Source organism: Convolutriloba macropyga, unplaced genomic scaffold, assembly GCF_964194025.1.
Source record: "Convolutriloba macropyga unplaced genomic scaffold, txConMacr16.3 SCAFFOLD_3245, whole genome shotgun sequence".
Lineage (NCBI taxonomy): Eukaryota > Metazoa > Xenacoelomorpha > Acoela > Convolutidae > Convolutriloba > Convolutriloba macropyga.
Window position 1 is genome coordinate 11,102 of NW_027450614.1, and position 15,646 is coordinate 26,747.

The following is a 15,646-nucleotide window of genomic DNA, read 5'->3' on the forward strand; positions in this document are numbered from 1 at the left end:
ACACTTTTTAAAAATTCTTACACTTTTTATAAATTCTTACACTTTTTTAGGAAAAACTTTGACCGGGGTAGACTGATGGGTTTTATAACTACAGCCGCTGTTTTAGTTCATGAAAATCGCAGTCAAGCCACCTGGCACCTGTCCATGCCAAATAATCAGCCAGACAAGCACAGTTACGACAATAAGCCATCCCGGAACTTCCTGTCCTTGTGAAATACTCTACCACGTGCAGTCTGGACAGGTTGTAATTGATAGTCTCACATCTGGCGAAGAATATTTTGTGACAGTTCGGGTTTCCAGCTTTTACGGACTAGAGAGCAGCCCAACTTTCATTGTCCAGTCACTCCCCACAGCCCCCGTTGTTTATTCACGCAATATAATGTCTGGGAATGAAGCTAGATTTGAGTTTAATTTTGGAGACGGAGTCGGAAGCTACATACGAATTGTTTACAAAGACATCGGGCTGCAGGGAGAAACAAATTTAGAAGATTACGTCATTAGCTATCGGTTTGTTGTTTTTTTTTCCTTCAACTTTCAGTTTTCTCTATTTTTCGAAACAAGTTATCCACCTTTATAGCCAATTGGTTAAGCATGCTTGCAGCATAAACAAAACTTTAAAAGTTGTTCCCAATTTCTTTTGTTTTCTTTACTTAAAATAGAAATAGAATGCTTCCCAGGTCCAGGTGTGCATTATTGATAAGACAAATAAGAACCCACAGGGGAGGGGGAGGATTTATTTACAAGAATGGAAGCCATATTAAAGCCGGCTTGCATTAGTTCCAGAGTAAACTCTGCCTAAGGCCTGATCTGATCATTACCAAGCTGAATTCTGCTCAAAAACGAGCTAAAATCTGATCAATAACAAGCTAAGTTCTGATCATGGCAGTGCAATGTCCATTGGAAATGTCTGAACACGAGATTAAAACGAGGATAACTGTGAAACGAGATACAGTCTGGCCGCGGCTGATTTTTTCTGGATTGGTCTTTTTAGGACTGATTGTTGACTGAAAGTGTCTGGTCACGCCTGATTATTGTCTGGATTGGTCTTTTTATGACTGATTGTTGACTGAAAGTGTCTGGTCACGCCTGATTATTGTCTGGATTGGTCTTTTTATGACTGATTGTTGACTGAAAGTGTCTGGTCACACCTGATTATTGTCTGGATTGGTCTTTTTATGACTGATTGTTGACTGAAAGTGTCTGGTCACGCCTGATTATTGTCTGGATTGGTCTTTTTATGACTGATTGTTGACTGAAAGTGTCTGGTCACGCCTGATTATTGTCTGGATTGGTCTTTTTATGACTGATTGTTGACTGAAAGTGTCTGGTCACGCCTGATTATTGTCTGGATTGGTCTTTTTATGACTGATTGTTGACTGAAAGTGTCTGGTCACGCCTGATTATTGTCTGGATTGGTCTTTTTATGACTGATTCTTGTCTGAAAGTGTCTGTTTACGGCTGATGATAATCTGGATTGGTCTTTTTATGACTGATTGTTGTCTGAAAGTGTCTGTTTACAGCTGATTATTATCTGGATTGGTCTTTTTATGACTGATTGTTGTCTGAAAGTGTCTGTTTACGGCTGATTATTATCTGGATTGGTCTTTTTATGACTGATTGTGGACTGAAAGTGTCTGTTCACGGCCGATTATTGTCTGGATTGGTCTTTTTATCACTGATTGTTGACAGAAAGTGTCTGGTCACGCCTGATTATTGTCTGGATTGGTCTTTTTATGACAGATTGTTGACTGAAAGTGTCTGGTCACGCCTGATTATTGTCTAGATTGGTCTTTTTATGACTGATTGTTGACTGAAAGTGTCTGGTCACGCCTGCTAATTGTCTGGAATGGTCTTTTTATGACTGATTGTTGACTGAAAGTGTCTGGTCACACCTGATTATTGTCTGGATTGGTCTTTTTATGACTGGTTGTTGACTGAAAGTGTCTGGTCACGCCTGATTATTGTCTGGATTGGTCTTTTTATGACTGATTCTTGTCTGAAAGTGTCTGTTTACGGCTAATGATAATCTGGATTGGTCTTTTTATGACTGATTGTTGTCTGAAAGTGTCTGTTTACAGCTGATTATTATCTGGATTGGTCTTTTTATGACTGATTGTTGTCTGAAAGTGTCTGTTTACGGCTGATTATTATCTGGATTGGTCTTTTTATGACTGATTGTTGACTGAAAGTGTCTGTTCACGGCCGATTATTGTCTGGATTGGTCTTTTTATGACTGATTGTTGACAGAAAGTGTCTGGTCACTCCTGATTATTGTCTGGATTGGTCTTTTTATGACTGATTGTTGTCTGAAAGTGTCTGTTTATGGCTGATTATTATCTGGATTGGTCTTTTTATGACTGATTGTTGACTGAAAGTGTCTGTTCACGGCCGATTATTGTCTGGATTGGTCTTTTTAATACTGATTGTTGACAGAAAGTGTCTGGTCACGCCTGGTTATTGTCTGGATTGGTCTTTTTATGACTGATTGTTGACTGAAAGTGTCTGGTCACGCCTGATTATTGTCTGGATTGGTCTTTTTATGACTGATTGTTGACTGAAAGTGTCTGGTCACACCTGATTATTGTCTGGATTGGTCTTTTTATGACTAATTGTTGACTGAAAGTGTCTGGTCACGCCTGATTATTGTCTAGATTGGTCTTTTTATGACTGATTGTTGACTGAAAGTGTCTGGTCACGCCTGATTATTGTCTGGATTGGTCTTTTTATGACTGATTGTTGACTGAAAGTGTCTGGTCACACCTGATTATTGTCTGGATTGGTCTTTTTATGACTGATTGTTGACTGAAAGTGTCTGGTCACGCCTGTTTATTGTCTGGATTGGTCTTTTTATGACTGATTCTTGTCTGAAAGTGTCTGTTTACCGCTGATGATAATCTGGATTGGTCTTTTTATGACTGATTGTTGTCTGAAAGTGTCTGTTTACAGCTGATTATTATCTGGATTGGTCTTTTTATGACTGATTGTTGTCTGAAAGTGTCTGTTTACGGCTGATTTTTATCTGGATTGGTCTTTTTATGACTGATTGTTGACTGAAAGTGTCTGTTCACGGCCGATTATTGTCTGGATTGGTCTTTTTATGACTGATTGTTGACAGAAAGTGTCTGGTCACGCCTGATTATTGTCTGGATTGGTCTTTTTATGACTGATTGTTGTCTGAAAGTGTCTGTTTACGGCTGATTATTATCTGGATTGGTCTTTTTATGACTGATTGTTGACTGAAAGTGTCTGTTCACGGCCGATTATTGTCTGGATTGGTCTTTTTATGACTGATTCTTGTCTGAAAGTGTCTGTTTACGGCTGATGATAATCTGGATTGGTCTTTTCATGACTGATTGTTGTCTGAAAGTGTCTGTTTACAGCTGATTATTATCTGGATTGGTCTTTTTATGACTGATTGTTGTCTGAAAGTGTCTGTTTACGGCTGATTATTATCTGGATTGGTCTTTTTATGACTGATTTTTGTCTGAAAGTGTCTGTTTACGGCTGATGATAATCTGGATTGGTCTTTTTATGACTGATTGTTGTCTGAAAGTGTCTGTTTACAGCTGATTATTATCTGGATTGGTCTTTTTATGACTGATTGTTGTCTGAAAGTGTCTGTTTACGGCTGATTATTATCTGGATTGGTCTTTTTATGACTGATTGTTGACTGAAAGTGTCTGTTCACGGCCGAATATTGTCTGGATTGGTCTTTTTATGACTGATTGTTGACAGAAAGTGTCTGGTCACGCCTGATTATTGTCTGGATTGGTCTTTTTATGACTGATTGTTGACTGAAAGTGTCTGGTCACGCCTGATTATTGTCTAGATTGGTCTTTTTATGACTGATTGTTGACTGAAAGTGTCTGGTCAGGCCTGATTATTGTCTGGATTGGTCTTTTTATGACTGATTGTTGACTGAAAGTGTCTGGTCACACCTGATTATTGTCTGGATTGGTCTTTTTATGACTGATTGTTGACTGAAAGTGTCTGGTCACGCCTGATTATTGCCTGGATTGGTCTTTTTATTTCTGATTGTTGACTGAAAGTGTCTGGTCACACCTGATTATTGTCTGGATTGGTCTTTTTATGACTGATTGTTGACTGAAAGTGTCTGGTCACACCTGATTATTGTCTGGATTTGTCTTTTTATGACTGATTGTTGACTGAAAGTGTCTGGTCACACCTGATTACTGTCTGGATTGGTCTTTTTATGACTGATTGTTGACTGAAAGTGTCTGGTCACGCCTGATTATTGCCTGGATTGGTCTTTTTATGACTGATTATTGACTGAAAGTGTCTGGTTACGGCTGATTTTTATCTGGATGAGTCTTGTTATACCTTGAAATAAAAGATTGTAAACCTATGATTTCATTAATATAAATTAAGGTACAGGTTGTAATTGCTGTAAAGGTGTAATACCAGCAGCGGATTGATTCTAACTTCAACGCTTGTAATTTTTCCGATTTCAAGTTTTCCTAGTAAGGAAAGAAATTGATAGATGCTTCATTGATTTTGATTTAACTTATTAGAAGTCGACTAAAGAAATTTTTAAGAACTGTGCAAACATTTGTTTTACGGGCTTTTTAAAATTAGCTTTCGACAATTAAAGTTTCGGTATAAAGCGATTGTAATCAAACTAAAGTCAGTATTGTAATTAAGCTCGTAGTCAGAGTTTCAACTTAGTGACGATTGTCAAATCAGTTGTTATAGCTGATTAAAACTCGCCCATTTACCGGCAAACAAAATGCAACAATCATTGATGGTGGAGTAGAAAGTTTTTTTGGCATAGCGCAGCAGATCAAAGTTTCCAAAAACACACGCCGAAAAGCATTTCAACACTTCAGATCTGAAAAATTTCAACTGTTTTGAACTGACCAACATTTCGTTCCAAAGACATTGGATAAATGAATTTGATGAAGAATTTGTAAAACCCAAAAAGTGGCTGAATTCATTGTATACAAATAAGGAGGATCTTGAAGAAAGTGGTGAGGATCTTGAGTCATTAAGGATATGAAACGGCCTTTAAGAGGGGCGTGGAAAAATAGTGAAATAACAACAAAATTAGAAAAAATAGAGCACAATTTCACCAATATTTAAAAATTAGACATTTTTAACATTAGGTTAGAAAATAACTTAAAATAGAGCATCGTCAACAATAATATTATTAGGTGTGTCACTCAGTTGGGACCTCCATTGCTTTCAGATATCTTGATCAGGGCAGTTTTGGTAACCGAATAAGGTCTCAAAAGAAAACATGAAATTCCTTGCTAATTCTTTATTTTCAGGGTACTATACCTAGTAAACTCTATATTTTTGTATTTTCAGAAGTCAAATTTTTATTAAATTTAGTTCCAATGGTTCCAAATTATCCACATCCATCAGCCGTTATTTTATGTCCGCTTCTTTGAAATATCTTGCTTCGTATATCTATACCATATATGGTGTACATATACGACACAAGATACTTCAAAGACGCAGTTATAAAATAACGTTTACTAGGTGTAGTACCCTGCAAATCAAGAATCAGCAAAGAATTTTAAGTCTTCTTTTGAGACCTTATTCGGTTACCAAAACTGCCCTGATCAAGATATTTGAAAGCAATGGAGGTCCCAACTGAGTGAAACACACCTAATAATATTATTGTTGACGATGCTCTATTATAAGTTAATTACTAATTTAATGTTAAAAAATGTCTAATTTTTAAACATTGGTGAAATTGTGCTCTATTTTTTCTAATTTTGTTGTTGTTTTACTATTTTTCCACGGCCCTCTTAAAGGCCGTTTCATATCCTTAATGATTCAAGATCCTCACCACATTGTTTTCAAGCTGAATCTTTTAAAAACTTTTCAAATCTGTTTTAAGTTTTCCGAAAAATCTGAAACCATCTGAAAATAAAAGGTCTACACCATCACATAAACAGATGATTAATAGCAAAAAAAGCAAAATCTGTATCAATATGTATCAATTTAATGATTTTGCAACCCGCACCTTTTATAACTGTTTCTAAAAATCTTACTGGTATTTAACTGGATAACTGCTGGTTTAAAACTGAGAAGCTGACCATTTTTCAGCGCAAAATTTTTCACGCAACAAGTAAAGCAAGCGCAATTCAGTCGGTTTTGACCTTCACATTTATGTTCTAAAAACACGCGTTTTTTAGCAGAAGCCTACCAAAAGAACATCGATATGAACAATATCCTTAACTAGATTACATCATCATTGCATTTTACAGAATTTAATTGTTTTTTTTCTTCTTACTTATTTGTGGCTGTGGTGCAGATGGAAGCAACATCTTCAAACTGCGATGAGGTTCTCGTGAGTAGCAATTCCGAAAAGGTGAGCGAATTAACCAAGGAGGTTCGTTTTTTGCGCTCAAAAACCGAACAACAAGAGCAAGAAATTGCTAAACTGCGGGAAAGTAAAAAAAAACATTAACGATCGCCTGCGGTGTCAGGAACGGTATTCCAGGAAAGATTGTGTGCTGATTTCCAATCCCCCATTTGAAGCAAGGAATAATGCAGACGTCACCCAAGACACTTTGAGATTTTTTCAAAATTTTCTTGGTATGAAAATAGACTATAATCGGATAAAAGCTTGCCACCTATTACCCGGTAACAATGCCAAAACAACTTCCACTGTTATCTGTAAGTTCATATTCTACCAGGACAAAATTGATGTGTACAAAAAACGCAGGAGCCTACGAAACAAAAAAACTTTATGAACAAGCTAAATATATACATGTACGAGTCGCTGCCTGAATGTGAACAGGAAATACGAAACGAGGCACACAAGCGAGACATGATTACGAGCACCAACAACTGTGTTGTCTCAGTTTTGGTTCATGATGGAAACGAAAAAACTAAGTTTGTCAAAGTACAAGAAGTTGAAGAGTTGGACAACTTAGATGCCGTCAAAAAAAGACAAGCAACTGAACGCAACAGCGTCGAAAAACTATCGCCACAAAACAAACGCCACTGTTTCGGTAGAGAGTAAAGGAACTAAGACAAACTTAATGCTTAACTCAACCTTTTGGTTTTGATTGACTTCAAAAAACTTTCGATTATTTTTCTGTTCAAAAATAAATTGATTTCTCACGGGAAGATAAATACATTTGGTAGGAACAAAGCACAAATAGATAAATCTAGCTGTATATTGACAAAAAAACTTTTTTTAGGTTTCTACGAACCTACCAGTGATCTCCGCTGGTGCCTTTCAACCTAGTTGTGATCTCCGCAACCTGCACAGGTTGGAAGAAGGGGAGTTGAAGCCTACAGAAAAAGAAAAACTCTGCGATCTCCGCGGAGATATTAAAGCAACTAGGAACACTCTAAAAACTATCCAACATTTGTAGTTTTGTTCAAAACTTTTGTTTCACATTTTTTCTCTTGCAGTTTTCCAAAGTTCCTTTTTTGTTTTTTTTGTTTTATTATGTTTTTTTGTTTTGTTTTTTTTTAACAGTCAAGCGCTGTTAGGATGAGATGCTGATAAAAACCAGTAAGGCATAATGCTAAAAACGCAGACAAAAGAACCTATGGAGGTTTCAGAAAACAAGGACACTTCAGTTAAAACGGCAAAGGAGTGGATACTTCTTCAAAACATTCGTTCTTTAACAAAAAATTTTGATGAATTCAAAGTTTTTATTAGTCAGACAGAGGTTGAGCCATTGGCAATCTGCCTAACTGAAACTTGGTTAAAAAATAGCTTTGAAAGCGATTGTTTTTCTCTGCAGAACTACCTCAAGATAGAAACATCCAACAGAAAAAAAAGAGGAGGTGGTGTTGGCATTTTTGTACACAAAAAAGCGACAAAGAAAAGAATTGCATCAGTTGATACAAACAGTCTGCAAGCTATTAGTTTGAGATTAACTTTTCCGATAAAACACACTTAGTGACTTGTATATACATTCCGCCCAATGCTACAAAGCAGAAACCTTGAAAATTTTTTTTCCTATATTGATCAAATAAGTATGACACCCGATACTCGTGTGTGGCGACCTAAATGTTAATGTTTTGAAGAAATCGGCAAAATCGACCCTAATAATTAATCAAATGGAAATGAATGCTTTGGCTCTTGTAGACCCTCAAACAGCAACGCGAGAAACAATTAGGACAAAAACTTGTATTGATGTTTTTTTCACAAATTTCAAATGAAAAAGTTTTGTTGAAAAAACCAAAATTAGCGACCATTACGGTGGGACTATAGCTTGTAAAAAGAGAGAAAAGTTTTGAAAGTGTTCAAGTACTGAGAAGAAACTGGAATAAACTAGACAATGATCATCTCCTCCTTGAGCTCAATTCTTTTCTCCAGAAAAAGTTTGAATCAGTGAGCGGCCAATTATTAACAAGTGATACCATCCGGTGTGCAGAAATCGTACATGAGAAATTGGTTGAGGCACTCAATACTTTTTTACCTCTAAAGCCATCAAAACAAGGCGCCAAGAAAGATTGGATTGACAGAGAAGTAAAAAAATGCTCAGCTAAAGAAGCCAACTCTGGAAGCGTTACTTAACAACAAAATCTCAAAGTGATAAAGAAGCGTACGAAAAACATTCCTTATTGTTGAGGAATAAAATATGAGGAAAGATGTCAGAATTTTATGAAAAGCAAATAATGACATGCTGGAAACAGAAACAGGAAATTTTTTCAGTTTGTTAACGAAGTATTCAATATCAATGGAGATGAAAACACAGTAGAAAAGAACGCTGTTGATGATCTTGATAAATTCAATAATTTTTTTGCTACAATAGGAGCTAACTTAGCAAAAAAAATTTCTTCACCAAAACTGACACAGAGAGCAAAACAAATAAATTCTATGTTTTTCAGGACAATTGATGAAAAAGAAGTTACTGCCGCTATCGCTAAGACTAAGAAAAAGTACAGCACAGATTGCTATAATTTGAATTACGTCTATATCAAAGCTGTATCGGCAAGTGTTTCGCCGGTTCTGACGATGCTCTTCAACAAATGTTTTGAGGAGGGAAATTTTCCGAAGCCTTTTAAAATAGCAGCCATAGCACCACTCCATAAAGAAGGAGACAAGAGCAAACCAGAGAATTACAGACCGATCTCATTGTTACCTATCATTGGCAAAATATTTGAGTTCCTAATTTTTGACAGCATTAAAAACTATATAGAAAAATTCAAGATACTAAAAGCTAGTCAATTTGGGTTTAGATCAAACCACAAAACTACCGACGCAATCGTTTCATTGTTAGAAGATATCAGAATGAATAAGCAAAATAACGCAAATGAAATCAAGGTTACTTTTCTGGACTTGAAAAAAGCATTTGATACTGTCGACCATCACATTCTCCTAGAGAAATGTTCAGATTATGGGTTGAGGGGTGAAACTTTAAGCATAATAGCTTCCTTTCTGCACGACAGAACACAGGTAGTAAAACTGAAAGGAAAATCTTCAAAATCTGGACAAGTGTCGTTTGGAGTACCGCAGGGTTCCATCCCTGGACCACTGCTGTTTATTCTTTATATAAACGACATTTCATGTAACAATGAAAACAGTACAGACTATCTTTTTGCTGACGATACCGCTATAAAAACCATTGGAACTCCAAAAACAATAGATAGCAAGCATCAATTGGCTCTAAACAATGTTACACACTGGCTAGAGCAAAATAAGCTCACACTAAATATCAAAAAAACAAAGACATAGTCTTTCAGGCAAAAGAAAGCCAGTGAAGACGGCTTTTCAATTTACGCGGAAAAAAAAGAAAAAGTAAACAGTTTCAAGTATTTAGGCAACATTCTAGATCACCGTTTAAGCTTTTCCGAACATAGCAATATTATCCAGAAGAAGCTGAACCAGTTCGCTGCTATTTTTTATCGTCTGAGAAAGTTCCTAAAAGTATCGCATATGACGAGAGTCTAAAAGACTTATGTACAGCCAATCATACAGTACGGAGTCATTGCTTATGGGTCGACGACAAAAAGCATTCTACAGCCTATTGATAACAAAGTAAACAGATTGCTTAGAAAAATCTTTTTTAAGAGAAAATTTGAGTCAACTACAAAAATACGAGAAGAAAGCAACATCTACAGCACACAAGAACTCCATATTTACGAACTGCTAAAGTTGCTGATAAAAGTGATACGAAAAGAATGCAAAATTGAAATTGATGGGATGAGAAAAACAAAAAACAACTTAAAGTGAGTTACCCTAAACTAAGTAATTGCTCAATCACAGTAAGGTTGAGAAAACTATGCAACTGCTTGCTTGGTTTAGATCCTACTTTTTTCAAAAGCCTGAGAAAAATGAAAGAAAAACAGGTTAAATGTTTCGCCACAAATTTCCTTAAAAACTATGTTATTGGTTCTTTAGACATAAAAAACTATATTTTTGGCTGATTGGAACGATCGATATTTGTAAGTTGTATACTGCCGTTTAAATCCAAGAATTGTGTTTTGGTTTTATTTGAAACTTTTTTTTAGACACATAGTAGTCCTTTTCCCTGCATAAACCCAACAAACTCTTTTGTTTATCTTCCTCACAAAGGCGCCTGAAAACGATCCATAGGGGTCAATGGTTTCCCTTCAGAGCGCATGTAACATTTGAAAATAAATAAAATATGTAAATGCCCGTTTGTATCATGCGTAATCCGTAAACAATTTATTATTATTATATTATAAAACGCATCTAATCATTCAACATGTGTGCAATTACACGCAGGAAGTTTCAAACTAGTTTTCGAAAGTTTCACAAGATATTATAAATTTGATTTGAACATACATTGAAACGATAAACGCACGTCTCATTCAAAAATCACGTGAAAATCAGCTATGGGTTATGTATGTGTATAATGTTCAAAAGAAAACCTTAGAATTTTATGTTTTAGTACAAATTTTAATGTTTATTATGGGATTCAAGTGAGTCGGAGCTGTTCCTAGATGTCACTAGGTCCGGGCAAGGAAAGAAATTTTTTGATTCAATGTCCTGGTACGAGACACGCTGAGTGAAATAAGGTTTTTCTGATAAAATTCAATTCTATACTAAATTAAATTATGATGAAAAAGCTTCAATCCAATTCAGCAACCCTTCATTGTAAAAATTTGTCAACTTAAACCACGTGAAGCATTCGCGTTTTGAAAAAAAGTGCTGCACACTAAATTTTACTCGTGTGAATCACAGAAAAACTGGTGTATTGTCACAGGATTTTTCGGGAAAAAAGTGTCTCGCGAGAAATTGCCCACTTACATGATAAATCGTGTTTTTTACACGATTCTCTCGGTCTCAGTCTCATGGTTTATTGCGTGATTCTTGCGAAAAAACGTGTGCAAAAAAAAACATTTTTCTGTGTATAAAATACAATTTTCGCCGAAATACCGCACGGTGAAGTTGAGGGATTTTGCACGAACTCAAAATTTTGCTCAAAACGTTGCTTGTAACCATATTGTTCGGCAATGAGAAACTCGGGGTTCAAAACTAAATTTGTTTTTTTTCGGCTTTCAACTGATGTTTTCTCGTGTGTTGAAACATACGAGTTAATTTTTCTCGTGTGAAAACATACAACTTGCGATTATCACACGAAAAATCGTGTAATTCAATATTCACACGAGAAGAAATTGTTTGATCACACAAGACAATTTGATCACAATTTAAGAGTGTAACCGCTTGGCTCAATTGGACATTCTTTAATGGCACACTTTGTGATGTTTAGTTATAATCTTTGATGCGTTTCGTTGTCTGAAATTTGCTGAAACAATTGAGAATTTTCGAATGCAGATTCTATGACTCATTTGCGCAAGACGTTCAATAACTACTGTCATTTCTTTTAAGGGAAGGGGGAGGGGCAGGCCCAGGTTGAGGTCCAGATCAAAATGGCGTCTGATCAGACCGTCCCAGACAAAAACTACCTCTGATCAGACCAACCCAGACTAAAGTGTCCTCTGATTAGAGTATCGTGCGCTGGAAGCTCCGTATGCCCTTAAAGTGCGATCAAAAACCGCCTATGATCAGACTGAAGTGCGCGCGAAATTGCCTCTGAGTAGACTAAAGTGCGTTCAAAATGGTCTGATCAGAGAATGATTTTGAACATGAAAAACCTCTTAATATCGCTATGATAAATTGATTTCATGAAAAATCGATGTTATCAATCATATATTCAACTAACAAAAAGCCAACGGTAAAAGTAATTGTAAAAAGTAAATGAAAATAAAACCCAAGTGCAAAAAAAAGTTTTTTGAGTATGCCATTATTTCATGTTTTTGACTGAATAGATGATGAACCTATACATCTTTGCATAAAAACGTCTTGATCTACTTTCATTGCAAATCTTTTCCTGATGGGACCAGCAGTTGCTATCAGCTGAACTCCTTGGTTCTGATCAACCCCATCCGATTTTCAGATGCAGTTCCGATCAGACTGCTTCCTTATTGTTGACTCGTACCAGAGACCACAACTGTTAGTAAAAAACAAAAAAACAAAAACTTGAAAAAAAAATCGCTCGACTTCGCCTCTGATCAAACTAGTGTGCGCTTGAAATTGCCTCTTATCAGACCGTCCCAGACCAAAGTGACCTCTGATCAGGCAGGTTACAGGCCATTGTCCAGACCAAAGTGCTCTCGAAGCCTTTTCCAGACCATGTAATTCGAGCGCACTGAGAACATGTGTGCGCTCGAAGGTGATCTGATCTGAGCTCAATTCGGTCTGGCCACCCCGACCGGGGGGGGGGACAATTCCTGAACCTCCCTTTAAGAGAAGTAAAAAGAAATTGGCCGAATTGGTTGGCCCAATAAACTGCAAAGTGGGGGGCATAAAGATTCTATAACCACTAATTTGTAAATGCGACCAAAGATTCTTTTTTTTATTGCAGACAAACAGTTGAAAAAAGACGACACGTCCCAAAAGGTCAGTGTCACATGTTGCAAGTGTACGTCTACAGTCGGGGATCGAACCCACTCCTCGACAGGGAGGATCAGAACAAGAATAATCCGCTCGCTCCACCTCCGAGGGCTCCGTTTGTGATAATTGATGGCACGGAAACTGTACTTTATGTATACTTGATCAATCGAGCTACTCAAACTTATTATGTGAGTAAATAACTGGTTGACAGCAATTTTTTCACATATTTATTTAAAATATCATTTTCACAAGGTATTAAATTCAGGTTTTTACATGAAAGATTATAAAAACGAAAAAAAAATAATTAAACGCTTTCAAACTCAAATTGAATCAATTTTTGTAAAAGTGTGTGTCTTTTTTCGGTAATATTTTCACTTTTGTGCACAGTATTTTTCGATTTTTTTTTCAGTGACTTTTTCGTGCTTGACTTCTAAACTTTAGCGTGATCTAATTAACATTGATTCAGAAAATATCCGTAATGATCGACCAATTGAAAAACCTGCATGCATATTGGAAGCTACTTGCAAACGGTTAACAAGTTGCTTGCAAGATTCATGCGTAATTTTCGATTCACTTGAAAGAGCCTTGCAAGCCTTTCGATTCACATACTCGAGAAAGGGGGCCAGTAGAGAGGGGGTGCTGGGATGGCTTGGAATGCTTCTAGCTGTTTGTCGTAAAATTCTACTAGATTCAACATCTTGCAACATCTTCCTGAAAAATGCAAGACTCTGACAAGATTTGACATTCAAAAGGTATTTTTACCAAAACAGACAAATGAATTGAGTTCTGCTGATCGAAATTCTTGTAAATTTCAATTAATTTGGTCTTCAGTTCTTGGTTGTTGCCAAAAATACTCAGGATTTTTTTTTGCAGATTTCGAAAACTTTCCAGATTTTTTCAAGATTTTAAGATTCTCGCATGATTCTTACAGTCATAACTGAAATTTTTTCCATGGATTTTAGTTTTGTAATTTGATTAATAAGAACAAATTGCCTCATAGGTGTTTTCAAGAACAATACTGTCCTGATTTATTCTTTTCGTGGTCTGATATGTTGCAATATTCAAGCAAGAAATTTGCTCTTTTTGAATCAGCTTTCAAGATTCTAAGTCTTAAATTCACTCACCATTAGGGATGTCTGCTGCTAAAATGGAACTGGTTGTAAGATATAAACTTAGTCGCCTTCAAAGCCGATTGTTTGATGCTTTCAGTCAATCAAGTCGCAGGCCGAGGGTTCTAACTCGTCCATATTCAGAATCGCTGCATCAATCAAAACTCATATAGGCTACATTCCCCTTTGAGCTAAATAGCCCCCACAGTCGTTAGAATGCAATTTGTTCGACGATGAGCTGTTTTTGTGTCAGCTTTGTCTTCGACTAGTTGTTTCCGCCGCTGCTTTTGCAGCTAGTTTCAGCTTTTTTGCGACTCTCCGGTCGAAATAGAAGAAAAGGTTTGCGGGATTTTTTTGGGTCTTTCCCATATGGCCCCTCAGCTTAATGGCCATATATCGCTAAACCCTCCCCGATCATATTATTTTTACCATAAGGGGGTTTATTTTCAATGGGGTGCTTTAAGGGGAAAGAGTTTCATTTTTATAACATCCACGTTAAAGCTTCTTCGGGTAACTATTACAATTCAAAGAATTTGAATTGTATTGGGGCGCTGTCTTTTTTTAAGATCTGTTCACATTTTCGTGATTTTTGAAGTGAAATTGGAGTACTGAGTTTGGTCACGCCGAAACAGGAAGTGGAGCGAAAAAGCGAGTGGTTCTGCAGCGTGAATTTTTTTCGCTCTAATTTTAAATTAGAGTGAGAAAAAGGTGTTTGATCAACAATTCGCTTTCTCGCTAGTGGTTTTTTGTTCATATGCGGCAATTTCACTTTGATTTTAACTGTTTTTTCAATTTTCTGGATCGGATTTTTTCTAAATGGTTTTTTCTATCCATTCATAGTTCAGTCTAACCCTAATTTTTTGTTTGAAACCAATTTCCAGTTCTCGCTAGTGGTTTCTTTGTTCCGAGGCGGCAATCTGACATTGATTTTGTTTTTTTTTTCACTTTTTTAACTGATATTTTGATAAATTTAAATAATATATTATAATTTTTTATAATATAAATATATACATATTTATATTTATATTTATATTTATATATATATATATATGTATATATATAAATATATATATATATATATATATACATATATATATATATATATATATATATATAGATATATATATATATATATATATATATAGTATAGATTTGTGTCAGAGCTCGTGTTATTTCAGAGTCTTGCAGAGTATGTTTTCCACTTTGAGGATGGTACATTTGAGACTATGGATCTACGGTCGTCCCTGGATTTGGTTACATGGCGCTACGAGATGGGAATAGAGCTCCCAGACATCATTGCAAACATATATGGTCCCAATACATACAAGATAGACATTCTAACCAATATTGTTCCCTTATCCTCGGGTGTCAATGTTTATTTGGAAGCTTCTGTAATTCTTTGTGACATTCGGAGTGAACGAGTGGAGTTGCCAGCTCAGAGCGTACTCTTCTGTTGCTAATTTCGGATCATTCCGGCTACATACCCCCCCCCCCCCACAACCAGAGACCACAACTGTTAGTAAAAAACAAAAAAAAACAAAAACTTGAAAAAAAATCGCTCGACTTCGCCTCTGATCAAACTAGTGTGCGCTTGAAATTGCCTCTTATCAGACCGTCCCAGACCAAAGTGACCTCTGATCAGGCAGGTTGCAGGCCATTGTCCAGACCAAAGTGCTCT

General features: G+C 36.3%; 1 protein-coding gene across 1 annotated transcript; it reads left to right on the top strand.

The window, feature by feature from the left end:
• The first annotated feature begins 352 nt into the window (after positions 1-352).
• On the top strand, positions 353-15,443 carry LOC142356035 (uncharacterized). The gene is made up of 3 exons (XM_075408017.1): positions 353-507; positions 12,831-13,047; positions 15,147-15,443. Exons 1-3 carry the CDS (start codon positions 380-382, stop codon positions 15,426-15,428), a joined length of 627 nt encoding a protein of 208 aa, XP_075264132.1. The 5' UTR covers positions 353-379; the 3' UTR covers positions 15,429-15,443.
• The last annotated feature ends 203 nt before the right edge of the window (positions 15,444-15,646 follow it).